General features: G+C 42.8%; 1 protein-coding gene across 1 annotated transcript; it reads right to left on the bottom strand.

Moving 5' to 3' along the window:
* Nucleotides 1–1,915: 1,915 nt before the first annotated feature.
* On the bottom strand, nt 1,916–26,112 carry CCDC40 (coiled-coil domain 40 molecular ruler complex subunit). The gene is made up of 21 exons (XM_081180854.1): nt 25,914–26,112; nt 23,925–23,991; nt 23,217–23,273; nt 22,124–22,480; nt 20,855–20,975; nt 19,958–20,136; nt 19,096–19,179; nt 18,784–19,003; nt 17,223–17,380; nt 16,760–16,882; nt 15,316–15,437; nt 13,934–14,177; nt 13,636–13,818; nt 11,266–11,511; nt 8,246–8,459; nt 6,850–7,019; nt 6,517–6,608; nt 5,772–5,892; nt 4,775–4,963; nt 2,693–2,851; nt 1,916–2,237 (listed from the first exon to the last, which is right to left on the bottom strand). The coding sequence occupies exons 1-21, from the start codon at nt 25,931–25,933 to the stop codon at nt 1,992–1,994; spliced, it is 3,372 nt and encodes a 1,123-aa protein (XP_081036980.1). The 5' UTR covers nt 25,934–26,112; the 3' UTR covers nt 1,916–1,991.
* Nucleotides 26,113–26,188: the final 76 nt, after the last annotated feature.

Below are 26,188 nucleotides of genomic sequence, written 5' to 3'. Positions count from 1 at the left end.
AGTCAAATTTGGGCAGCAGGCTGGAGGTTCACAGTGGACAGTATACAGGTGTGCTTGCAGAACTAGCATATTTTTTTCTACAACGAAAAGCTGTTTCAGCCACACATTTTGTACTCCAAATGGATGACAAGGTAGAAAATACACAGTGTGTGTGTTTGTGAAGGGTGTTCACATACAGTATAAAACTCTGAACCAACACTTTAGCAAAAAAGAAAAGAAAATACCCCTAGCTGAGTGCCTATAGCAGGGGTCAGCAAACTTTTCCAGCAGGGGGCCGGTCCACTGTCCCTCAGACCTTGTGGGGGGCTGGACTATATTTTGAAGGGGGGGGAATGAACGAATTCCTATGCCCCACAAATAACCCAACACATTCTTTTGTTGTTTAGTCGTTTAGTCATGTCCGACTCTTTGTGACCCCATGGACCAGAGCCCGCCAGGCACTCCTGTCTTCCACTGCCTCCCCCAGTTTGGTCAAACTCATGCTGGTAGCTTCGAGAACACTGTCCAACCATCTCATCCTCTGTCGTTCCCTTCTCCTTGTGCCCTCCATCTTTCCCAACATCAGGGTCTTTTCCAGGGAGTCTTCTCTTCTCACGAGGTGGCCAATGTATTGGAGCCTCAGCTTCACGATCTGTCCTTCCAGTGAGCGCTCAGGGCTGATTTCCTTAAGAATGGATAGGTTTGATCTTCTTGCAGTCCATGGGACTCTCAAGAGTCTCCTCCAGCACCATAATTCAAAAGCATCAATTCTTCGGCGATCAGCCTTCTTTATGGTCACACATTCTACTCATGTAAAAACATGCTGATTCCCTGATGGTCCGCAGGCTGGATTTAGAAGGCGATTGGGCTGGATCTGGCCCCTGGGCCTTAGTTGGCCTATAGTATTAAAGTTGGTAGAAGACACCCTGCACCACTTGGGCCTCAGTCCTCCACTAGTATCCCCTAAACTATGCACCTGTTCCTTCAGAGGAAGGGTAACCTCTCTCAGAGGAGGCTACCTCCTAATCTATCTGGTCTAGGGAACTAGGGGTACCGACTAACAGTGCCTCAGTATCGTTTGGATTAAGCTTGTTTATTGGCTCTCATGCTGAGGCAAGACATTGTTCTAGCACATTCCCTACCACACCTGCAATCAGATAATTTTTGGAAGTGGGTTTTGATAAGCCCCTCTACAATCGGGTATAAGTGGGGAAATGCTTTCAGTTCTGGTGTTCTGTTTTAAGTTGGAACACTGTAGAGAAGATAATCTGGAGATGAATAAATAGGGCCCTGGATAGCATGATCTGTTCCTTTAAATTGTTTTTATAAAAGAAGCAGCACAGTCTGTTTAGCTTCTCCAAACCTAAATACCCTCTTAGGATACAATATAGGGGAAAATAAACTCAACCAAGGGAAGCAAAACAAATATAAATACCTGTGTATTAAAAATGAGGAAGAAAACTTTTTATAGTGTGACTTGCTATCTTTGCAGCCTGATGGTAGTCAATTTTAAGTATCCTGATCAGCAGAAAAATTACGGGACCCAAATTCTGCAACTCTCCTTTAGTGTATTAAGGGTTTATAACATAGATCAGGAACCTGTGGGCCTTCAGCTGCTGCTGGATTCCAACTCACCTCATCCCTATTGCCCATGCTGGCTGTTGAAATCCATCAACACTAGGAGGGCACCACACTAGCTGCCTATGCCATAGATTAATGACAGATTTTCTGTCCTCAGTAACCTAAGTCTACAGACAGTAAACTGATCCTTAACAGCCTGCTGTTCCAGAACAGAAAGAAAAGTAAGAGCAAAAAAAAAAAAAAAAAAAAAAAAAATCAAGACTGACATGCTTCTATTTATTTATTGCCACAATGACCATCTTTGCTCTTTCATGTTTAACTATCCACTAAATGATAAGCAACAATTGTTCCAAACCATTCTCAAAAACATTTTTATTTGTGAAATATCCAATATGTAAAAGTTTCAGTCTTCGTTTCCCCGCCCCCTGCTACTATACTGTTGGGGTACCCAGCCTATGGTTTAGGCTTTGGATGAGCAACTTCAATGCCGGCTTGTGCTGAGGATGCTCCTGCCCGATTTGATGGAGGATGATGTGAACGCTGTGAAGTCGCTCCTCCAGCTTCTGCCTTTCGATGCGGACCATTAACTCAGCGCGGCAAACTGGGTGGTAGCGTCCTTCCTTCACTGACCGCAGGTGCTTCAGGCGCCCCTGGTTGGCCACAATATCTGCAAGGTTCTTAGAAAAGCAACATCAAATACGTTATAAGAAACAAAAGTCTACAGGCAAGGCAACAGTGAATGGGTGCTTGAGGTTGGGAAGAACTGCTTCCCAAAGATCTGTTCCTTCTGACAATCAGAGACCTAGTCTTTAATAGACAAGGTCCCCAAGTGCAGGGGACAGTGAAACAACATGGTGGGCACTGCAAGGGAGTTCCAAAAGTGAATGCTTGCATTATTCTACCTGCACAGGGCTAATGTATTTTGGTGGACAGAATGTTGGGTTTAAATGCAATAAGCCCTGCTTCAAATCCCTGGCCAGTCATGTAGCTCAAAGATGGACTTGGAGTGTGTGTTAGCCTAAGCTAACCCATAGGTTGTTGTAAGAGTAAAGGAAAATGCACTTTGTACACTATAAGTCAGGGGTCAGCAAACTTTCCAGAAGAAGCTACAGAGAAGCCCTGTTCTGCTCACCTGCCGTTTCTTCTCCTGCAGATGATCCACCTCTGTCTCAAGCTTATTAAATTCCATGTTCAAGAGGGAGATGTTGTTCTGCTTCTCCTGAAGTGAAGTAGCGAGGCTCACCTGGGAATTCTCAAGTTCAAAGATGGTTTTGTTGCACTCCTCAGCATTCTAAAGGGAGAGAAGCAGAGGGGGAAACACTCTATGCCTTTCAGTGCCAACCCACATGCCAGATAGTCTTGGGGTAGCATCATGCATTACATTTTTATTAAATGGTGGCTATTCTAACGTAGGAAAATGCATGTACACTGTCACAAGAAGCTTTGATACATGGGTGCAGACAGGATAGCTGATGAGAATCCATACGTCTTGCAGCAGGGTAAAATCTTATGCCATGCTTAATAGGTAATGGCGCACATAAACATGGAATGGAGGAAATGTCTCATATTTCAAGCTCTTCCTTCCCTTAGCATACAAAAGCAATGAAGACGCAGGTGTTCCTAACTGCCATCTGGCCAGCAGGAATCTGGGGGACCGTCTATTGACAGTCTCCTCATGGGATCTGTCCAATTGTGTTGCTGTTCTAGTTCATTGCATTTTAAACCATATTTTGAAAAGGTTCTTTGAACTGCAGAATAAAAGGCTCTAATATTTTCTTTCTAGATAGGTCCTTTTTGGGCTTGGAGCTGGCAACTTCAGGAAGGCATTTAGCAGTCTCTGGTCGCTTTCATACTAGTTGTTTTGCCATCCTCTGTTCACTCAGTTTTTATTGAGAATAAAGATGATGCATCCTGGAACTGATTAAGAGCTGATTAAGGGTTTAGAAGCTACTCATCGGTAATGCTGCTGCCATACTGAACAGGAAGCAATCAGAAGGCAGAAGCACAAGGGGGAGTTTCTAATTAAAGCTGCAGGAGGGGTTTGTTTGTTTGTTTTTGCTGAACAGGACTTACATCTGAGTATACACTAAAGAAAGATATTTGTCATGGGCACTGGTGGATAATACAGTATTATACTGTGTGGTGTTTCAGTTCAACTTCCAGCTGATTACAGGAAAGCAACCCTTGCTAGGAGATCCTAGTGTGGAATAAATGTATATTTCAAACTGCCTGCTGTGGACCAGGAAGGTTGTTAAATTAGATTTTGTTCCGAGATTCTGCACTTGTAGGGCAGGCAAACTTGAGGGTCTTGCTATTTTCTATTCTGCTCTCTTTATATCAGCTTAGTAAGAATTGACGTTTCCTGTTCTGTCTAGCATTTCATTTCATAAGGTTAATTATTTATGAAAGGCAGGAACAAGGCAAAGTTTATACGACATTTGAAGTGCTGATATAAGACAGTATTTAGTTTGCTGCCAGGGCAACTAATAATAAGAATAACTTAGGGATTTGGTTGTTTCAATAAAGCAATCTGTGAGATTCAGTATATGTACAGTATATGTTAGAGTCTACAGCTGAGACTATTATTAAGCTATATAATACCATCTTCCTACTGTTTTTAATGAAGAGCTGCAGCTTTTAACGTGGGCAGAGATGGGAGAATGTGATCAGGTAAGACTAGCTAGTGCTGCTATCCTTTGCAAGTGGGCTGAAGATGCTACATCTCAAGTCTTTTGGATTTGGGAAGATCCTGGCTGCTTCTTTGTAGAGTTGCTGTTCCTACCTAAGCCTAATTCCTCACGAACAGGAGCCCAACATTATCTCATATTATGTTCAGGGGCCCACTAGAGCAATGGCAGGCCATGGTAGCAGTCATGCAGAGGGATGTTTTGAGATGTTTGTCTAATGTCCAAGGGACATTAGAAGGCTGGGACCTCTTTAATAAGACACTAACTTCTATGCTAGGAAGTCTGGAAGTAGAACACTAAATAACTAGGAAAAGGACCCAGGATAAGGTGGAAACTGCACCAGCTCTTTTTGCTATTTTGGAGACACACTGTACAAAAATGAGCTGGTCAGATAAGAGTCCGATTTTTTAATATACTTTTGAGCAGTTTCGTGGTAGCCTATAAAGCAAAAAATAAATAAAAAGTGATTAGAATATCCCTTCTACATGGCCTTACTGAGCTATTGCCATCTGTCTTTATTTCCTGACCTTCTGGGTCTCTTTGATCTTTTTCTTTAGCTCCAGCTTCTTGTAATGGAAATCGCCCTTGGTGAACACTTTGCTACTCATTTTCTTCTGTGCCTCTCCACGAATCACAATGGACTCTCGGCGGGCAACTGCTGCCTCCATATCTCGCATGAGCTTCTCCTGTTGCTTCATCAGCTGCTGGTACCTTACCTACAATGCAAGAGAGAGAGAGGCAAACCTACTGGATACACCTCAAAGTCACACATGAGGCAGATGCCACTCTTCTATGCCTTGCATTTTAGCTATCAGACAGGGCACAGCGAACACATGAGCATCAACAGTCCTAAGGTTTGTACGATGTAGGTTGCATACACACCATACACTTAAAGCACAGAATTTCCCCCAAAGTCCGAGGAACTGGAGTACAGTGTTGATTTGTGCATTCAGCAAAAGGCTTTAGAATGGTTACAGTTTTCAAAGAATCTCAGCTATTGGCTGCAGAATGCCATGAGATAGGAGCTAGGGAACAACACTCCAATATGAAATGCAGTGGATCACAGTGCCTCTGTTATCCAAGGGCTATCTGTTTCCTGCCAGTCCTTAGAAGAAGGCAAGGTTGGCAGCTAGAATGAAATTCATTAAACACACCTGAAAGAAAACCCCATTGATCTGCTTATCAATTATCCCAACTGCAGGATCTGTGTTTCTCCTGCCAGAAACTGGTTATCCTCGTTACAAGTTTTGGATCTGTCTGGCACAAAAAGTCACCAGGCCCCCATATATATATTATATGTGCAACTTTCCTTCCTACATTGTCTTCCATCATAATAGATACATCAGCAGAACAGGAAAGGATCACCAGAAGTCTACTGTGTAGGCAGGAGGTAATGTTGTTTAGGTTGAAATACTCTCTGCCTTAGTGCCTTAGACTAGGCTTCCACCAGTTTGCTGAGGTTTCTGATGCTTTTGCCAGGCTAGGTGATGAGCAGATTTGTCTACCCAACCCTTTCTATGTCACCTGCATCCTGTGGATCTCTGACTTCATGGCTTGGATCTCACCCTGCCCGGTCTCTGAATCCACTGCTGCACGCATCTCTTTGGCCAGCTGTATTTTCTTCTCCCATTGCATCATCTGACATCTAAAAGGAGAAAAGGTGAGGGGGATGGAAAGGTTTTATACAGAACACTAAAGCAGTTATTTTGGCTCTGATCTGTATCTGTTTCCAAGGTAATATATATTAGTTACAAAAAGGTCACAGAGTTATACTACTGATCTCACTAGCCAAGAGGAGCCTGGAGCCTCAAGCAAACTGCACACCGTACAAAACTCACTATCACAACAGGCATGCTTTTGGGGTAAGTTGGGTGCAGAGAGATGTTGGTAGGAGAGATTGCATTTTCCAGGCAACTAAATTACTATTGTCTATGTAACGTGAACTCACAACATAAGTGCTACAGGTGGATATGTGGATCTCACAAAAATACTGAGAAGAGTAGAATTGTTGCTTTAAAAAAGAAATCATCTAGAAGACCCTGGACAGCACAGTAGCAATTGTGGTGAACAAACCAATTATTCCAGGCATGAAAGCTGCTGTCTGTTCAGCTCTGAGGCTGTGATAAAAGGAAATCTGATTTACGGTACTTGTGGCTATTCTGTGACTGGTCCTTCCAAAAGAGAGGAAATGCAACCATAAGGAAGCATGTATATTTTACCAGCTGTACTGCATAAGCGTTCAAGTTCCATATTACACCACAGGACTCACTCTGCCTCGAGTAGGCTGTTGAGGAGCCTCTCTTTCTCTTCTTGAAGTCGGTCCAGCTTCTCTTGCATCTCAATTGATTCTCTCTCTGCTACCTAGAGCCAGAGAGACATTGTTTATGCCTTTTATCCACTTGGGAATAAACTAAATGTGCATTTGAGCCCCCTTTCCCCCAATTTAATTCTTAGGTACACTGTACAATTTACCATACCACCACTCCCACAAAAGGCATTCAGGCTACTTCTCAAGAGTTGCCCCTTTCTCTAGGTTCAGCAAAACAGAGCAAGAGCATCTCAGACAATGTATGAGGAAACGCATCAAGAAGACAGGCAATACCTTGAGAGCACGCACAAACTCATTCTCCATGATAGTATTGCCTTGTTGCAACCCTTCAGAATTCTCGCTGTTCTTATTGATCAATAGATGCAGTTTCACCAAGTCGTTAGTCATGTTCTTCATGTGACGCTCAGTGTCCTTCATCTCATTTTTCTCCTGCTGGATTTCATCTGCAGGGGAACAGTGGAGAGAGATAACAATGCTCTAAAATATGGGATGTGTAATTATAGTCCACTGGTGAAAATGCCATGGAGAACATGTGTGTGCATAAACTTTATGAAATATGCCATAAATATTGCTGCCCAAATATAGAAACCTGTTGATGTTGCTAAATCTGTGCTGCACTGTGATTTTAACGGCACCTTTATATCCCTTTATATTTATATGTCTTGTTCACTATGGCCAGTGAACTGCTTGTTTACTATGGCCAGCAGGAACATGAGAGTCTATAACTTTACAAGTCCCTTTCTTGGTAGCTGGAAGGTTGGTAATAGAGTTGTAAGGGCAAAATGTCCTTTAAGAAGTCCCCTGTGAAATTTATGGAAGAAGAAGAAAAAAAGAAGAAGTCACCTGTGAATGTCTGCCATCTGAGAATCTTAAATTCTCTCAGAAAGGAAATTCAAACCTGATGGGCACAAACACACAATTCTGCATTCAGAAGAATCTTCTGATTTCATGGGATTGATTACAGATTGCTGTGAAGTACTTTTTTTTTTTTGAGATTTGGCAGCAGCAGTTTTGTGAGAGCTTGACACCAAATCACTCAAGGCGATCTAAGTAAAAAATACTTAGACAGCTCTATAAGACGCACCCAACCATAAGACGCACCTAGTTTTAGAGGGGGAGAACAAGAAAAAAAATATTCTCTCCCTCTCTGCGCAGTGCCTCTCCAGCGAAGCGAAGTCAGAACAGCAAGAGGGATCGCTGCGCAGCGAAAGCAGTGATCCCTCTTGCTGTTCTGGCTTCTGGGATAGCTGCGCAGCCGGCATTCGCTCCATAAGACGCACACACATTTCCCCTTACTTTTTAGGAGGGAAAAAGTGTGTCTTATAGAGAGAAAAAAATACGGTAACTCAAGCAACACATGTGACCTTCCTGGAAAAGAATGCAATTACCAAATGCTATGAGACCCCAGGGTAGCTAGCCAGTCACCTAAATGACTATCTCACATTTGCAGGTGCTTGAAAAGGACTTCACTGATGCCGCTGAAAGAGAGTGGCGTGTCTCTCTACCTTTCCCCCCATTAGTTCTGCCTTTGGCAATCACTGACTAGCAATCACAAACAGAATTATCCCACTTTAACCAGACCATCTTTAAACAGACTTCAAAACCATCCAGTCAAAGCTGTGGGGAAAGATCTTATTAACAACTCCTTAAGAGGAGGACCTGCACTTACTCTCTATGCGAACTTTCTTTTGCTCCTTAATTGTGATTTCTTTCTTTAACATATCCAAGGATGCCAGCTGCTGTTCTCGCACCTCAGTAAGCTTCACTAATTCCCTCTGGCTGTTCAGCCAGTGTTTCTGTAGCTTCACCACCTCCATATCATTGTCCTCAATCTGTTTGGAGAGCTTCTTGATTTCAATTTCCAGCGGCCCCAACTCTTGTCCCTGGAATCAGGATCACATGAATGTTGGGGTGAGGGGTGTTGCGGCACGTTGCTTTCGCAGGGCTAACATGCCACTTCAGCTGCTTATACATATCACAGCAATGTTGGAAACATATGACTTGGCGGCTAATGCTTCTAAGTGCACAGAATCTTTTTCTGAGACTGTATCAGCTCAAATAATGAGTTGTGAACGGCATCTGGGAGTGCTGAATCTGTGCTGAAAATATCAAATTCTGGTAGCCGAATGAATTATTCTCATTAGCCCCAAGTCAAATTTATTTTATTTACTCCAGTTGCGACGTTCAATCATTTTAGCATGCCAAACATCAATTACTTGGGAGCAAAATAGATATGAGGAGCACAATGCTGAAATAAAAATAGGAATATAGGTAAGATAAAAAGTAAAGGACCCCTGGACGGTTAAGTTCAGTCAAAGGCAAATATGGGGTGTGGTGCTCATCTCGCTTTTCAGGCCGAGCAAGCCGGCGTTTGTCTGCAGAAAGCTTTTTGGGTCCTGTGGCCAGCATGACTAAACCACTTCTGGCGCAACAGGACACAGTGATGGAAGCCAGAGAGCACGGAAACGCCGTTTACCTTCCCTCCGCAATGGTACCTATTTATCTACTTAAACTGGTATGCTTTTGAACTGCTAGGTTGGCTGAAGTTGGGACGGAGCAATGGGGAGCTCACCCCGTTGCGGGGATATGAACCGCCTACTTTCTGATCAGCAAGCCCAAGAGGCTCAGTGGTTTAGACCACAGTGCCACCCGCGTCCCTGGATACATACACTGTTTGATGCTGTCTTTGCTTTCAAACTTTTCAGCAGAGATTGAGCAACATCCAGAGTCCCACATGTGCAGAGGTTTCTCATGTTTTACTCTGAACTGAAATGCTTAATGCAAACATAGGTGCTATAAGGGCACAAGGAACAGCAAAACAGAACAAACAAATACTAAGGAAGATCTTGGTTGGGGTAAGGGAGGAACTAAACTGAGGAGTGACCAGCAGGCGGGAGATAGATAACTGTAAGAGCTGGCTAAGAGGTTCCTTGCCTCTCTCAGGCGGACAGAGAGGTAGCTTCACACAACAACTGGTGGATGCCTCCTTAATCCCATGCAGAGGAATAAGTTAATGCTGTCTGATCAATGAAAACAAACATTCTCAGCAATCTGAGAAGAACTAGGAAAAACAGGGGGGAAAGGAAAACATTTTTATGCAGTGCTCCATAATTCCACTTACATAGTTTTCTGATCAGCCTGATAAATATCTTGTGGTTAATGTCACATGAAAAAGGGGCCTTAACAATGCAAGGAACTTGTGCAGGATTATCTACATGCCATCACTACCTCATTATTAATGTTGGTGTTTAATAGAGGGGCAATTCACTAACCCACATTGCTCAATTCTAGGCCATGAAAAATAACAAGACATGCATAACAACAAGGATGGTGGGACCTTAGATGACCAGGTGGTTTACCTACTTAAGCAATTTCTCATTCTAAATTTTTCATTACCCACGTTCTGTGCCGAGACCCTATATACAAAACACAAAGTAATAGCACAATGACACCTATGATTAAAGTGGTAGACTAGGACAGGAAAGACCTGGATTCAAATTCCCACTCAGCCACAAAACATGCTGGGTGACCATAGACCATTCATTACATCTCAGCCTAGCCTACTTCCCAGGGCTGTTGTGAGGATAAAATTATTGGGGTCGGGGCACACTCTATGTGCACTGTCTTGAGGTCCTTGGAAGAAAGTTTGGATATTATAAATTATTATTGTAATATTAATAATAACATTATGGGAGTATATTGTATTTAAAAATGGGGTATCAAGAGTTTTTAGGGGGCTAACCAGGTTGGGGGAGCTGGGATAGCAGGCTTGTTGGGTTTTGAATGTTTTATGTAGATTTTTCAATTTCGTTGTTCTGTATGGGACAATGACAATAAAGATTATTGTATCGTATTTTGAAATGACAAAGATCAGAATCCAGAGATTTTGCATAACTAGCTCTGATCTTTGAGCAGACCTTTGGATTTGCATATCTAGAGCAGCAGTCCACCATGCCACAGATTGGGGAAAAGATTGTGAAATTTCTCAACTGCAGTCCATGTTGCGGTACAGAGACGTACAGAAAATACATAAAAGGCACCATATCCCCTCAAGCATCACAAGTCCTTGGGTGCTTATAAAGAGGCTCTTTGTACTGAGCTAAGGAATCCCATGGCACCATGGAGAAAAACTGGTTTTCCTGTGGCATGAGTACAGCAAGCTAGTTCACCAGCTGCATGCAGTCGATCTAGAATTACTGGATGTGCAGAGCTAATACCTTTCTCACTTCAGAGCAATGTATGGTTTAGATTCAGCCTCTCATTATCACTGTGAGAGGGGGCACTGGAAACTTTTGCACGTTCTGATCAGCAGACAAGACTGATAAAAGATCACATACCATATGTTTTATGCTATTACACTATTAACGATGAAGTAGCTCCTCTAGGTTTTTCTTATTAGAAATGTTGGCTTAGTTTAAGGATATAACAGGTCCCCTTATGCGCCGGAGTTTTATTCTCATACCATTTCCCCTTTGGAAGTCCTCACTAATCCCCAAACCGCTTTTACAATCCCTGCTACTTTAAAGAGTGGCCTGTGGTGCAGCACAAAGAGTGGCTGAAGACATAACAGCCTAATAAATCTTGGAGTGAATGGCAGCCAATATTTTTGAAACCTAATGCCAGAAATGAGATGTCATATTCCAGTGAGGAGGCTCAGATTTCAAACTGTGAAAGTCACAAGGCACATACCCCCAGCTGAGATAAGATCATTTCCAATTTCTTGTTGTACAGGTTGATGAGCCCCTGTTTGCGCCCAATCAGGAGGATTCGCTTCGCAATTTCAATCTCACTATGGTTGATTTGTTCGTTCAAATAGTCCATTTCCTTGTCCACTTCAGAGAGTTTCTTTTCAAGCATATTCAGCTTGCATTGGGTGTTTGTTAGATCCAGTGCAGTTTGGGCCATGTCGTTTTCTGCATTAGCAATCACCATATCCTATAGGTAAGCAAGGGCAGAAAAGGAAGGGGAAATTGATTCAATATTATCAGCAAGCCTCTGATACTGACATAGAAAGTCTAGTTCTAGAGTAAGTTGGCTAAAGGATGATAGATTTCATTGCTGGTCTCCTGCTTAGCATGAATCTGCCTGTGAGTCTCATTACCATCAGTTGTCAAACGAGCTCAGGTGCTTGCACAAGCAGCACCCTTCACTGAGCAGACTCCCAACAGGGCACAGGTGGATTTCCACTAGCACAATGGGATTTTACCTTCCTCTCCTTCCTGCTGCAAATCTCCCCATCCCTCCAAAATCCATTCCAGAAGGTCCTCCAGTATTCTGGAGCAAATGTTGAGGATGCAAGGGACTTCAGCAGGGAGGAGAGAGAGATAAAGTCCCACTGTACAAGTAGGATCCCATTCTGCTCATGCATAGTACTGGGTATAGCCCTGTCTACTACTCTCACTGATGTCTTCTCAATTGTTTGGGGAGTGTGTGCTAGACCTTTTTTCTTAATGCACTGAAGTAGCCAATATTTTACTTCCTTATAAAACATACGCTGTTGTTTTTTTTCTACAGAAGCACACCAGTGACTTTCAAATATGAAGGAGGCTACACTAATAAAAAATCTCCAGCAACAGCTAACAAGCAAAATTATTAATCAAGTGTACATAAAATAGAAGGAAAGACAGTTGGCCAAAACAGTTAGAATTCCTAGCCATACCTAATCAGTATTAAAAGTTCAGGCAAATGTGAATTAAGTACAACTGAGATGCTTTGATGGTAGAAGTTAGAGGATAACATTTTATATCTTAGGAAAAGGCTTGAAACTTCTATTGCCATTTAATAGAAACTCAAGGAAAGCTTGTGAATTTTCCAAAGCCTAATAATTTATTTCACAAATGAACCACTATTGCCAAGAGTAAATGACAAAAGATGGATCAATCCATGCAGGTATTTTTTCATTGAAATGTGTATTACTTACTACTATTTACTACCGCACCAGGTTTTCAGTATTCCACCAGGCCCTAACTGCAGCTGGACCCAACCTGTGGTCTTCTCTACCCAGGGCCGCCAAAGACGGACATTGTAGAGCTAGCAGCCACTAGCAGTTGGAAGGTAGGTTGTGGGAACTATGGACTAGCATCTCAAATGCTCTCCTCATAAACAACTCCAGCAACTAACATGCACACAGTTTCTTAAAGCTTCATCAGGTCCTAACAGAAACTGCAGCATTTGCAAAGTTTCTTTCATTGCATAGAAACTACAGAGGTGTGTATCTCTCTGACATGATCAGAATACTGGGTGTGGCTTTTTTAAAATGGAAGATTTAGCAATTAGCTTTAGTTAAAAATGCACAGATGGAATAAGCTAGAAAAACAGGCTATGGCAACACAACTCATAATGCAAGAACCAAAAAGATTAGATTCAAACATCATGCCTTCTCCTCTCTCCACCACACACCCATTTACTTGTATTATAGCTTCTGGTGGGTTTTAACTGTAAGAAATGTGAGAGCTAAACTAGGGAATGTTTATGCTAAAGAAACAGTATCATACTGAGCTAAAGTTCCTGACGCATTCCCAATACAGGCTGTTCATGAATCTCCAAGTCCAGCTTTGCATCATTTGCCAATGATTCTTGGTTACTGGGCCCAGACCAGTTCTTAAGAGGAATAAATTCTTACACAGTTTATATCTGCCTCCATAACTAGGTTGTGCAAGAACTGTCACACAAGAAGGCAGCAATGTTATTCCAGTTGTGTTTTCTTTGCATGAATCATCCTTTATCTACAGCCTCATTAGTTAGATTGCCTTGAACGTCAGATAAACATGCCATCAGTTGGAGGTGAATTGCAGATGGGATAGTTTTCACTGCATAATAAACACTTATTACGCCTATAAGTGCGCTTTATGCGTAATACTTTAAAAAGCGTAATCACGGAAAATCTGCACATCTCCATCCTTCATTAAGAAAGGAAAGAGGTGTGCTTGAAGTTTGGCACTATTTCCTTGTAACGCTGGGTCCTTGTGGTCTGATGGTTCATCGTTTGAAAACATTGTGAATATAAAAAAAGGGGAGGAAATCCTGTGCTCTCCATGCAACCTTCAGTGCTGTACATACCAAAGCCATCAATCTGTTCTGCAGCTTGATGCCCAGCTGCAAAAAGTATTTCGCTGCTTTGTTAGACATCAGCTGATCTTGCAGCTTGCCCACAATCTCGTTCTCCAGTTCTTGCTTGTTTTGTGAACCTTTCTCTAGCTCTCGGCGAATGAGAACCAATTCATTTGTGCGAGCAGCTCGATCCTGGAAAAGAAAGATATGGGAATGTTAAACACACACACATGATTGTGAACAGAGCATAGGTTTTTGTGACTTACTAGAGTAAATCAGGTAGCAATGCCTGGCCCCGTGATCTCACCACATTGGCCCGATTGAGGGCTTGCTCTGTTTCTTGAAGGGTACGGGTGTAGGTCCCAAATTCCACTTTCATGGCATCCTGTTTGGCCACGCTCTGGGCTATCAGCTTCCTGCTTGTGTTGGCATCGTTCTCTGACCGGTTCAAGATAGCAGCCAACAGCTCATTCCTTTCCTCCTCCTTGATGATGGACTTCTTGTAAACTTCAATCTCAATCTCTAGAGACTTCAGCTTGTGCCTGGAATCTCTGCAGGAGCAGAAAAAGAAATATCCAAGGGTAAATAGTGACATCAGTGCCTGCTGCCAAATGAACTGTGAGAGAAATAAGAGAGGATTGCAATGGCTCATTCAATCTCAGTGGTCACCTGTCTTCCTTACTTTCAAGGATGGACCTTTCCAGATGATTTCAAGATAAAAAAGGCAGGTGTTACTTTCTTTGTTGTTGGAAATACAGACAAAAGTAATCCAACAAGAGCATGGTGGTGTGGGTTTGAGCCCTACGTTGGGCAAAAAGATTCCTCCAATGATCCTCCTGGTCCCTTCCAACCATCCTATGATTCTAACATCTGGAGGGTACCCTGTTAGCTGCCCCTCATTCAGATGGTTTTCCTAACCCATCAGTAGCAAACTGCAGTGCATTATTGCTAGGAAATGTGATTCCTCCTCCTGCCCACCCCCAAAAAGTCAGTGCTATTATCACTAATAATAATCACCATGTGGAAATCAGCTGCAAAAATGTCACAAATCCTCAAAACTACAAACTCTGAAGCCATTTAGATACAAAAGTTGCAAATTGCAGTAAACGTATGAAGCATGCCATTGGCTCCCACTTAATGTATCTGTGAGAAACCAATGTCTCACACTGTGCTTCTCTTAGCATGTTAGAGAAGCTGGATAATTTTTCAGCTTTGGCAAGGTCCAGATCCTAGATAAAGAAAGGAACCAAGTAACTAACTGCCCAGCCTAGATGCATGAAGTTTCAAGATAGAGCTGGATCCAAACATAAAATGTTAAGGTAGGAACCAGAGGATAAACAAATTCTCTTTCCCCCCTTAGGCAGAGATTAAGAGGAAAGCAGACAGCTGCCAACAACTCTCTTGTCAGCAGATCTCCAAGAAGATCAGATGGAGAGGCAAAACGTGGGTATCTGTTTACAGACCAGGGAAATACGTTCACAGTTTTTAGTGACTGGCACACATTTGAGCAAAGAGATAAAGCAAGAATGAACATTTCCTTTTGGAATAGTTGTCATTCTAGGTAAGTTCTGAGTGTCATTGGGAATTATGGTGATCTCCATCTAACCCAAAGGCAACAATAGCCAAGTGTTGTTGTTGTTTTAGAAATACTATCCACCCAAAGAATCTCTGCTTCTTCACTGCGGTTACCTTAGAGCTTCCTGCATGGCAGCGTAGGCCTCATCACGGCGCTTCATTGCAGTCAAACTGACAGTCCATTGATGCAGAAGTTGCTTTTTCTCCAGGTGAATAGCTTGTATTTCTATACTTGCCTGCAAAGACACTGTGGTGAAATACTACAACACTGTGCAGACAAATGGGAATCAAATCCTATTTCTGCTAATCACCACCTCCTCCTTTTGTACACAGCCCAATACCAATGTTATAAATTCTGACCCTTAACTCTCATCTCCTTGGTTCTTTTTTTCTTCATGTCAGAAGAAGCTGAACTGAAAACTGAGCGTACAAAAAATGAGTTGGAAATTGGAAACTTGTATGAAAAGTTTGGAGGACTTAAAAAGGTCTATGGAACCCTAAATTGCAGTGCTGACTAGTGCTATCTGGAGGAGACTGAGAGGCAAATGACACATTACACACAACCTGTAGGGGAAAGGCTAAGTGCCTCCAATCTCCTGCCCTGTAATTCTTCCACTCAAAATTATATCCTCCCAAAACTGTTCTTTTAATCATGCAGTTTATATACCCTGAGTTATCTTCATAATATAGACAGAAGAAGATAACACACACAATTTTAATAAGCCATAATAAAGTGGTCAATGCCATCTCAAAACACTAAACATAAAAGAGGTCCATTTTGTACAATAAAGAAAACCCATGGGGAACACCAAATAATTTATTCATAACTCAAGGAATTTGATCTTTCCTGAATGATTGTTGCTGAGGAGATGAGTTCTTAACTTGCCCAAAACTGTGGATCGATTCTTTTAAAAATGGCTAAAAGGTCTTCCTTTACATGGATTGTAACCTGTAGTTTGCTCCAGAGTATTATGAGCTAATGTATCTGTCTATGTATCAAATACTTCCACATAGATACATAAATGTTTAAACATGATAATGGAAAGGTAGGGTATAAATGCATTAAATCAGTCAAAATATTGGTATATAATTTACGTAATTTACATCAGGCACCCTCTTGGGTGAGGGAGGTGCTTCAGGTTGGTGGTGGCAATCCTGCAGGTGTGCATTTATCTGCAGGATGCCACTGCTGCCAACCTGAAGCTGCCTTGACGTTGCTGCTGCCTTGCCCCACTTCTGTCCCCGTCGGTCAGGAGCACTTGATCAATGTGGGAATCACTAGCTCTGCCTGAGGAGTTTAAACAGTGCAGTCCTATGTGTGTCTCCTCAAGAGTAATCTCCCATGAGTTCAATGGGACTTGCAACAGGACTGTAGTCTTGAGCAAAGAGTTACATAAAACAAAAAAGGTAAATAAAACAATAGGTTTAATCTAATCAAACATTTTGTTTGAAAGGTGGGCTGGTTAAGTTCAGCAATGCAATGTGTGCATGTCCTTTTTGGAGACTGGCTGGAAACTTCCCCTTTCATGAATATATCTTAGCCACAGAAAGACATTACCTCTCCCACTTCTTGTCGCGTGATTCTGGTGTCTTCAGCCTGAGCCATATGTTGGGCTTCATACAGAGCAATCTGCTCCTGCAGCTCATCGACCCTCGTCACGAGGCGGTCCACGTGAAGGTCCTGTGAAATCAGACAATTCCAGATTAGCGGCAGCAGCTTTGTCTCTGCTCTCTCTGTGCACTCTCGGAAAAAGAAATGGGCCCAATTTGCTGGGAACTTTCTGGGAGCGTTCAAAAATGATACCGCCCAGTTGGAGTCTGCAACCCACTCTACCACCCTAGGCTTCTTTATCACCCTGTTTATGTGATAAAGTGCAAGTGGAAGGAAAGCTGTTCCAGGAAAGGGGTCATTGTGGCAGATGGGAGGAGACAAAGGGGCCAACAGGAGATCAGCTTTGGCAGGATACATAAAGCAAATTACATTCATGGATAGGAGTTAGAGAGGATCAACCGCTAGGTACCTGTTTTTTCTTTTCGACCTCTGCTCGCATCCTCTCCATTTCAGCCTTCTTCACTGTTCTCTTCATCACAGCAATATCATCGCGAACGTCTTGGTCCATGTTCTGCATGTAGAACAGGCGCAGGGAGAGACTTTCCATTTCTGTCTGCATGGCTGAAACTAAGAAAACCGGAAGGAATACACATATATATTTCCATAGCCTGTGCCAAAACCGTGGTTAAGAGTATAGTAAGGGGAAAGCAACAAGCCATGTAAACTAGATGGCTTTCTCTAAAGTGAAAGGATGTCAGGCCTGCAACTCACAGGCTGCCCAACTGGGATCTACTTGATCATATCTCTAGAGCAGGAGTTGCCAATATAGCACCCATGGGCAAACCTTCTCTGACACCTACCGGGGTCCCTTTCACTTCTGAAATTAGGCCTGAAATAAGAACAGGTTGTAGTGTGTGTGGTTGGTTGCAGAGTGTGGGTGGGTGCACATGACAGTTTCTCTGATTTCCAGATGTGCCTATGGCCCCTTGAAGGTTAGTGATTCCTGATCTAGAGGCATGTGTATATGATACTAAAAATATCCAGATTTCCTACCAAGGGAATGTTTTCTTCCACCCCAAAACTGGAATACTGTGGCCTCAGTAAATCATGCAAATTAATCACATGCATTAATCTTGTTTTGCATCTTTTAGTCTCCTTCTCTAGCCAGAAGAAAAGAACCAGGAGCATTACATAAAGCCAACCCTTAGCCCCAGCTTTGTATTCAGCAACTCATCTGATAGTTGTAGGTGACAGCAAATTCCACATAAGTCAGTGGAAGAAGAGGCAATCTGGAGCAATCCATTCCTCCTATTTAAAAAGGCCCATTTAAAAGGTTGCTTTGTCCACCAAAAGTGCTGCTTATCGCTCTTTGGCTTCTGTTGTACATATGTGTTTTAAAAAAATAAATAATAGTCATAAAGTTAGAATGAAAACTGAAAATGGAAGTTGGGATTCTCAGAATGCTGAATTTTATGTCCAGAACAGTGGTACCTCGGGTTACAGACACTTCAGGTTACAGACGCTTCAGGTTACAGACTCTGCTAACCCAGAAATAGTACCTCGGGTTAAGAACTTTGCTTCAGGAAAAGAGCAGAAATTGTGCGGCAGCAGCGGGAGGCCCCATTAGCTAAAGTGGTACCTCAGGTTAAGAACAGTTTCAGGTTAAGAACGGACCTCCGGAACGAATTAAGTACATAACCCGAGGTACCACTGTATCAGCTTCTGACTTTTCAGTACAGAATACACATACCCTCCGTAATATCACTTTTTACATTGGCCTGATGAATAGAGCAACTATAAACACAATGGAAGAAAATTCACTGACCACCAACTATGTCTACATGCAGTTGATCCAACAGTCATACTATATATAATTCAGGAGTCTGATAGAAGGAGACAAAACTACTTAGGTTGTTGAAATATTTGTAGCCCCTGAATACTGGAGCTAAAGCTTACAAAGTAAGCATGTGATAGGTTTAATCTCTCAATACGGAAAGGGTGATGGACAACATAGCAGCAAAGAAGGTCACCTTTTTTACGTTCGCTCTCAGTGCCCTGGCATGTCTTCTTATACATGCCCCTGAGGTCTTGCAACTCTTCCTCTAACTGCCGGCGTGCCATGGCAATCTGGGAATGGTGATTGTGGTTCTTCTCCAGTACCATCTGCAGTTGGGCCAACTGCTGCTGGACCCCATACAAGATCACGCCGAGTTCTTCCCTCTCAGTCTTTGCAGTCTTTACGCCTGCTGTCTGCAATCAGGGGAGGGACAAAGTGACCATGCACACTCCAGTGTGAATGGACAAAAAAGAAGAGACAGAAATTCAAAGGAAAGATACTGTACCAATTCCCGAAACTCTTCAGTCAGCTTTCCTATCTGTTTATTCAGGTAGTTCTTGAGAGCAGTTTGGAATCTTTTCATCAAGGGCTATAGAAAGAAGCAAGAGCAAGTTAATATATCATCCAAGGGGTCAACATTTGTCTTCTATGACTGCTACAATTTCTGCCCTGCCTATCTTGGGTAAATTTCAGTACAAAATATGGGGACAACCTGATTTCATGATAAAATTTTAAAGAGAAGAAGATCACATATAGCTTTACCAAAGGTCCATGCTGGGCATCCACCCCTCCTTTCCAACTTTCCACTTAGGACACACCTACAGACCGGCATTCAATAAATGCCCCAGGCATTTATCTCATGTAAAACAATAGAATTAATGGAGGAGAATCATGCCGAAACAAAAAGCTTTACGGTAATTTTGTTTGCTGACTGAATGGTTCGGTGAACAAGGAAGGCGAGGGGGAAATGGAAGGAAAAAGGGGAGGAAGCAGAGGCACAGCTGGGGAAACTGGGGTCAAGGTGGGGATTTGTAATTATAGAACGCAAATGAGAAAGGAAGTCATTGAGAGTAAGGGATCTTGTGTGAAAATTGGGAGGCTGGTGGATCGAATATATTCATGAAAAAACTCGGAGCAACAAGGGTGAGAGAGCAAGTGTGGGGAATCTTAGAACTGGGGGGGGGGGGAGACGGACATTGTTATAACTTGCAACCCTGATTTATCTTTGTGTGAGAAGATCTGCTCAAAAGAGTCAGCCGCTTTGTATTTAAATATCACAAATTTCATCAATATCTTTTACTATCTGACTTTCTGTTTTCATCCAGCTGCCGACATGACAGCTCTCTTAAGCTTTGGTCTTTTCTTACATGCTCTGGGTCCAACACAACAAGCTCAGCTTCTTCCTCTGCCTCTTCGCTACCGAGATCACCCTCAGCAAAATCCAACGCTTCCTCCTCTTCCATGGGCCCAAGCATACTGGGTTGCAGAGACAAAGGCTGAAAAACAGCCTCAGTAGACTCAGGGAAGATGACTGTCTTAGAGGCACCTATATGTGGAGAAGAGATGAGTAGCATCAGCAACAGAAAATGCAAGGTAGCAAAGACTTCTTTATCACATGGAAGGTTTACTGTGACCTTCTTGGGGCACAGTGCTTCATAGAAAAGCAGGGTATAAACTGAACTGAACTGCAACAAAAAGCCACTAAACTAAACCAACACCTCTCACCTGATACTACTGGGCAGCACATTATTAAGGATATTCCCCCAGTTCCATCCATTTACTGCCATTTTGTGCTATTTTATCTATTTTATAGTTCTCTTTCTCTTCTGCTAACCTATTTTGATTCTATTTAACTTCCTATAAATTGATTGTTGTTTCTATAACTTTATGTAAGTTGTTTAGAGTGGTGTGGCCTGAGAAGTGGTATACAAGTACTATAAATAAACAGTGTTGTTATTGCCATTATCCAATCTCGGTTCTACAAAAATCTCTTCCATCCAATCTATTTAATATCATCTCCATTAATCACTGTTTAAAATCCTTGTTTCTATTATCCAGATCCTTTGGATATCCACAGCATGTTCAAATGACTGTGGCAGTGCTATAATGATAACAATCAGGCAGAAAACCACAGTGGAAAATACAGAAGTCGACTTAGTATTGGCACCAAACATTTCAAATGCAAGGTTTCTCCATCACCAATTGGATTCAAAACATGCTTCAGTGGCAAGCAAAGTCCTCATCAATAGGATGGCGACTGATACCTGAAAACACACGGCGTCCCAATGGCGTATCCAATCTCAGGCTGCTGGTCCCTGAAGATACAGGAGACAGCACTTGCCCACTGGGCAATCTGGAAGGCAGGCTGAATGTGTCAAACCCTTCCTGAAATAAAGGCTACTGTTAGAAGGGAGCTGCCGAAAAGGGTGTTGATGCTTAGAAAGACTTGAATTGGTAATACAGTCATACCTCGGGTTACAGACACTTTGGGTTGTGTGATTTCGGGTTGCGCATTGCACTGAACCCAAAAGTGCCGGAACGGGTTACTTCCAGGTTTCAGCGCTTGTGTATGCGCAGAAGCACTAAATCGCACTTTGCGCATACACAGAAGTGCCAGATTGTGACCCACGCGTGGGTCCCGGGTTGCGAACGTGCCCCCCGCATGGATCACGTTCGCAACTCAAGCGTCCACTGTAGCAAAATACGAATGAAGCTACCTCACAACGACCCTAGGAAGCAGTTTAAAGACTATAACTGGGGTGGATAGCAGATAGACACAGATGCTTGTTGGCATCCTATGAGAGTCTGCATTAATTTTTTTTTTTTAAAGCTACCTCGTGTGATTGCAAAGTAAAGACTGGAAACATCTTGCTAGTGCAACCTTGGGAGAGTACAACTCATATTCCTTCTATCTCTCTCCCCCCCCCCCATCACACACAGACACACATAGAGCACTCAGCCTTTCTTCCCTAAGTCAGGATGAGGGGCTCTAAAAACCCATCTCCCCCTAGGGTTGAGATGGGTAGTGAGGAAACACATCTTCTTCTCTAAGCAGTAGGCAGAGGGCTTTATTTCCCCATCTCAGTGCTGAGTGCTACAGCACTCCGATTGTAAGATAAAGCTGGAGGGGGCTGACAGGTCACTTCCTGTGAAATGCTGAGCTGGATTTGGCTGTGGTAAATCAACCCTGCCTTGGACAAAATAATAGTAAAAATTGACTCATGGATTTAATCAGTCCCTTCCCCCCCAGAATTATCCACTTCCACCTGCTCCTCCTTCTCACATTTTATTCATTTAGACTCAACCACATTTTCAACAGGACTGCTTCTTGATAGAGACCTGACATTGTATATACAACAGAATGGCCTAAATCAGATATAACACAAGACTATGGGAATAAGCCTGCTTGAGCCTAGGGCTTTAGAACTCTCCTGTCTTCCTCTAGTGTGGTTTAGCAGCATTATATCCAAATGAGGCCAACATGACCTAGGGAATAAAAAGCTCCTTTGTGCCACATTCAGTGTCACACTCACCTGCAAAAAGGAGGGGGTGCCACTCTCAGGAAGACCTGGCATTGGTGTGCCGGGCTCACTCATCACTCTTGAGAGTATCTCTTCCAAGATTTCCATAGGAGCACCTTTTGCCCCTTCCTCTGTAGCAGCTGCAGGAGCACCTTCTGCCCCTTCCTCTGTAGCCACTGCAGGAGCACCTTCTGCCCCTTCTTCTGTGATCGCCGCAAGAACACCTCCTATCCCTTCCTCTGTGGCTGCTGCAGGACCACCTTCTGCCCCTTCCTCTGTAGCCACTGCAGGAACGCCTTCTGCCCCTTCCTCCATGACTGCTCCAGAAGCACCTTCTGCCCCTTCCTCCATGGGATTATTTTCTCCTGGCTGCAAAAATTAGAATGAATCAACACTACCTGAACACTAGAAAATAATATGAAGATATTTCACGTTTCATCCTCTAGAAAGCACAGAAACTTGTCTTGATTCAGGACATGCTTAACCATCCTTTAGATTTGAGTGTGATAATTTGAGAATCCAAAGTCTAAAGACAGTTAGAAAACAAGTTAGATCTGTATTTTTCTTCACTGATTTGTAGCATGGTCTTTGGCAATGACTGTGTAATGTTTATTTTCAGCAAAGGTTTAGATTTAGATTCTTTTTTAAAAAGTGAAAACTGGAACTATGTTATAATATCTGCTGGACTGGAGACAAGAGTGCAGTAGCAACCTGTGGGGGGAGGTGGAGCAGCCCTCCAAACACTGATGCTACCTACCTGGATGGGGCTGGGGTAGGTTAGGGTGGTAGCAAAGTCAAGGCTACATGGGGGTGTCAGCAGGGCCAACCCAGTGCTCCCACCATTGTACCTGTGCAGCCCCAAATTCACAGCCACCCTGCCCCATCCAGGTAAGCTGCAAGGATGCTGCTGGCAGTGGGCGAGCTCTGCTGCTCAACCTCATCATGTAAGCTGCTACTGTAAGAGCAACAGCAAAGCACTGATAGTGCTAGAAAATAATCAAAATAATTTGACTACTGAATACCAGAAAAAGGAAGCAGCTTTGCTCTTCTCAAACCATTTAAATTAACTGGATTGTTTTCCTACTGAAGAATCATGAATACCCACCTCTGTGGTCACCCCATCATCTTGATTTTGGCCACTTGTATCTTGCAGCTGCTCAGTCTATTCAATACAAAGAAAAGGGTAAGTGTGTGAAACATAGACATAGAGGAAAATAGCATTCTATTTATTTATTTTTATTTCCAATATTTATAGACCACTTTTCATCATTGATGGTCACAAAGCAATTTACAGAACAATCAATGAAACAACTCTTCAGTCACTTAATATGGTGTTTAAAACAAACAAAAACCACAGGTAAAAAAACATAAATTCACAAATAAGCATAAAATGACATACTTAAAATGCCTGCTGGAATAGAAAGGTCTATGACAAGCATCCAAAGTTCAACAGGGAGGGTACCTGTTGCTCTCAGCTGGGAAACAGTTCCACAGAGTCTGACACATAATACTGAATGCATGGCTCCTGGTGGACATGAGCCGTGGATCTGAGTCATGGGGCACTACAAACAGGGAATCCACCCTCAGTTAATGGGTTGGGATATAATGATCCTTAAGGCACCCTGGACTCAAGTTCTTAAGGGCCTTGTAAATTAATACAAATATACATATTGCAATAATTCAAACCAGTGCTAGTGAGTTCCTCAGTTCAAACGTGTGCAGTTCAAGTGAAACTGTGTCTTTAAAGCTGTGGTTCACTTTCTATATATAACTTTAATTCTCCAGCACATCAAAATCCTTGCATTTATATTACCTCTTCATCTTTTGCAAGCAGCTCTTTTTTCTCATCTTCTGCAATTTCTCCATGCTGCGATTCAGCACTTTATTTTAAATTTAGAGAAAATAAATTATTTTAATAACATTACAATCATATGTTGAAAAAGCAGTTTAGATTTTGGTGAATTTTATATTCAGGCCAGTTTGCAAGGCAGGGCACCAATACAGAATGACAACAGTAGTAATTTGCCTTTGTTTCATTTTGGCAAACCCAATTTGATATCTTAGTGCTACAGATTTATACTGTACTAGGTCTAACTGTGCAATCCTATGCATGCCTACTCAGAAGTTGAGTTCAGTGGGACTTCAGTCCAAACAAGTTTATATAGGGTTGTTGTTGTTTGTTTGTTGTTTATACTCTACCTTTTTTACTGACAAGACTCAAAGCAGCTTACAGATAAAAATAAGAAAAGGGGCGGGCATTAAAAAACAATTAAACACACACACACACACACACACACACACACACACTATTACAGCCATTGGTTGCAGTCCAAAAGTCCTGAAGAGTCAAGAGGTAAATGAATAATATCAATGTGAATGACAATCTAAAGAGGAGAAAGAGTTCTGTGTGGAAGGTGATACAGCTTCCACAATATTCTTTGCTTCTTATTACTGCAAGTTCTAATGATGACTTTAGCAGTAAGTTTCAGATGCAAATGTGCAGCTTGGTTGACTAGAACAGACAACAAGATGAAAGGTGAGAGCTATGTTTCTTTTAATAATGCATGTGTGCTGAATCAGTCTAAATAGGAAGTGGATGAATGGAGATTCTGGGTTCACAGGAGCAGGTGGTGCTAAAATAGGGAAGGGAAACTGGGAGCTCTGGATTGCAATAAATTGATGGAAATAAATAAGGATAACAACAGCCCAGCATTTGAGAAGAGAAAGATACAAAATGCAGTTGTTTGAGAGGCTGGAAGTTGTGAGGAACTGAGTTTTTAGTGATTACATAAACAGTGGTGAAAATGGTCTTGAAACCCTAGGAAGAGAGCTGAGATGCAAAGTGTGAGGAAATATGAAGTAAGGGGACTACAAAGCTGATGACAACAACTAGAAAGTATCTGGGCTTGTGCATAGGGAGAGGCTCTTGGTCTTCCTTGAGCAAAGACCAGATGGGAAGACAAGTTACACAAAGTAATGTTTGAAATGGATATCAGGCATGGGGAAATGAGGGCCATGCAGTTCACCCCAATGCATGTCAACTCACAAATAAATTCACTGGGACTAAGTAAGCACACATAGGATTGCAGCTGGCGGGAGGGGGGAAGAGTAGAGGTTTGGGAGATCCTTGTTGTTTTTAGTCGTTTAGTCATGTCTGACTCTTTGTGACCCCATGGACCAGGCACTCCTGTCTTCCACTGGGAGATCCTAGAAGCTGGTAATATGGGGGGACTGAGGAGAAAAGTAAAGGGCATCAGCGTCAGGGATGTCCCAACAAAGCGCCTTTTGGTCAATGGAGTGGAATGGGGTATTTGTTGACTGTTTGCAATGGGAGGTGGAATATTGAGAAATGGAGGGTGGAGCTGGTGGGTAGGGCAAACAAGGAGTGAAGCGGCAGCGGGGGGGAAAGCAATGGTCTGTTTTATGGGGCTCCTTTTCTTCACCCACTAACAACAGAAATTCCCATTCACATATATGCCCATTCTCCCTTGAATTCAAGCTTTCTTGATATACGACCACAGCCCTAGATTTTAGTAGCTGAATGGGAGCGGGTTGGGGGGTGCTGTTAATGAGGGCACAGCAATGTAGATCTACAACCAGAAACTCATTTTATTTTATTTAAAAGGAAAAGTGGGGGGCTGTCCCCCCCCCAAGAAGAGAGATACTAAAAGGGCTTAACTAATGCAATACACTGAAGGGCAGCAGCCTTTTCTGGGGCACCCTTTCCCCTCATCACAATGCACCCCTGTGCCTGCCCCCTCTCTAACCCAAGTGCCTTGAACCCGCTCTCTTAAGCGCTCACCGGCTGCCGCTCGGCTCCATCCTCCTCCGTTGCTAGGCGACGCTAAACACATGCAGCGCTCTCTCTTCCTTTCCCTTTCTCTCTCTCTCGTGCCCCGCCCCGCCTTCTTCTCGGATGATACCACTTGCGGGGAGGGGGAAATGGAAATATGGTCCGAACCATTTCTGTGCTTCAGGCCGTCGCGCCCGGACTAGGCTTTAAGAGACATGCATATCGAGCGACGGGAGACAAAGACAAACGAAAAAGTGTAGAGTGACACGTTGCATGAACTGAAG

Source organism: Podarcis bocagei (assembly GCF_964188305.1).
Source record: "Podarcis bocagei genome assembly, chromosome: 2".
NCBI lineage: Eukaryota > Metazoa > Chordata > Lepidosauria > Squamata > Lacertidae > Podarcis > Podarcis bocagei.
Note: the sequence above shows the minus strand (reverse complement) of the source record. Positions and strands in the feature narration are given on the sequence as shown.

Coding starts and splice junctions, on each gene's coding strand:
- CCDC40 (XM_081180854.1), bottom strand. CDS start 25,933: ATGGAGCCGAGCGGCAGCCG. Junction 19,004..19,095: donor CTGAAGAGTTTCGGGAATTG/GTACAGTATCTT, acceptor CCCTGATTGCAG/ACAGCAGGCGTAAAGACTGC. Junction 4,964..5,771: donor CAGAGATCCACAGGATGCAG/GTGACATAGAAA, acceptor CTTGCATTGTAG/GTAAGGTACCAGCAGCTGAT.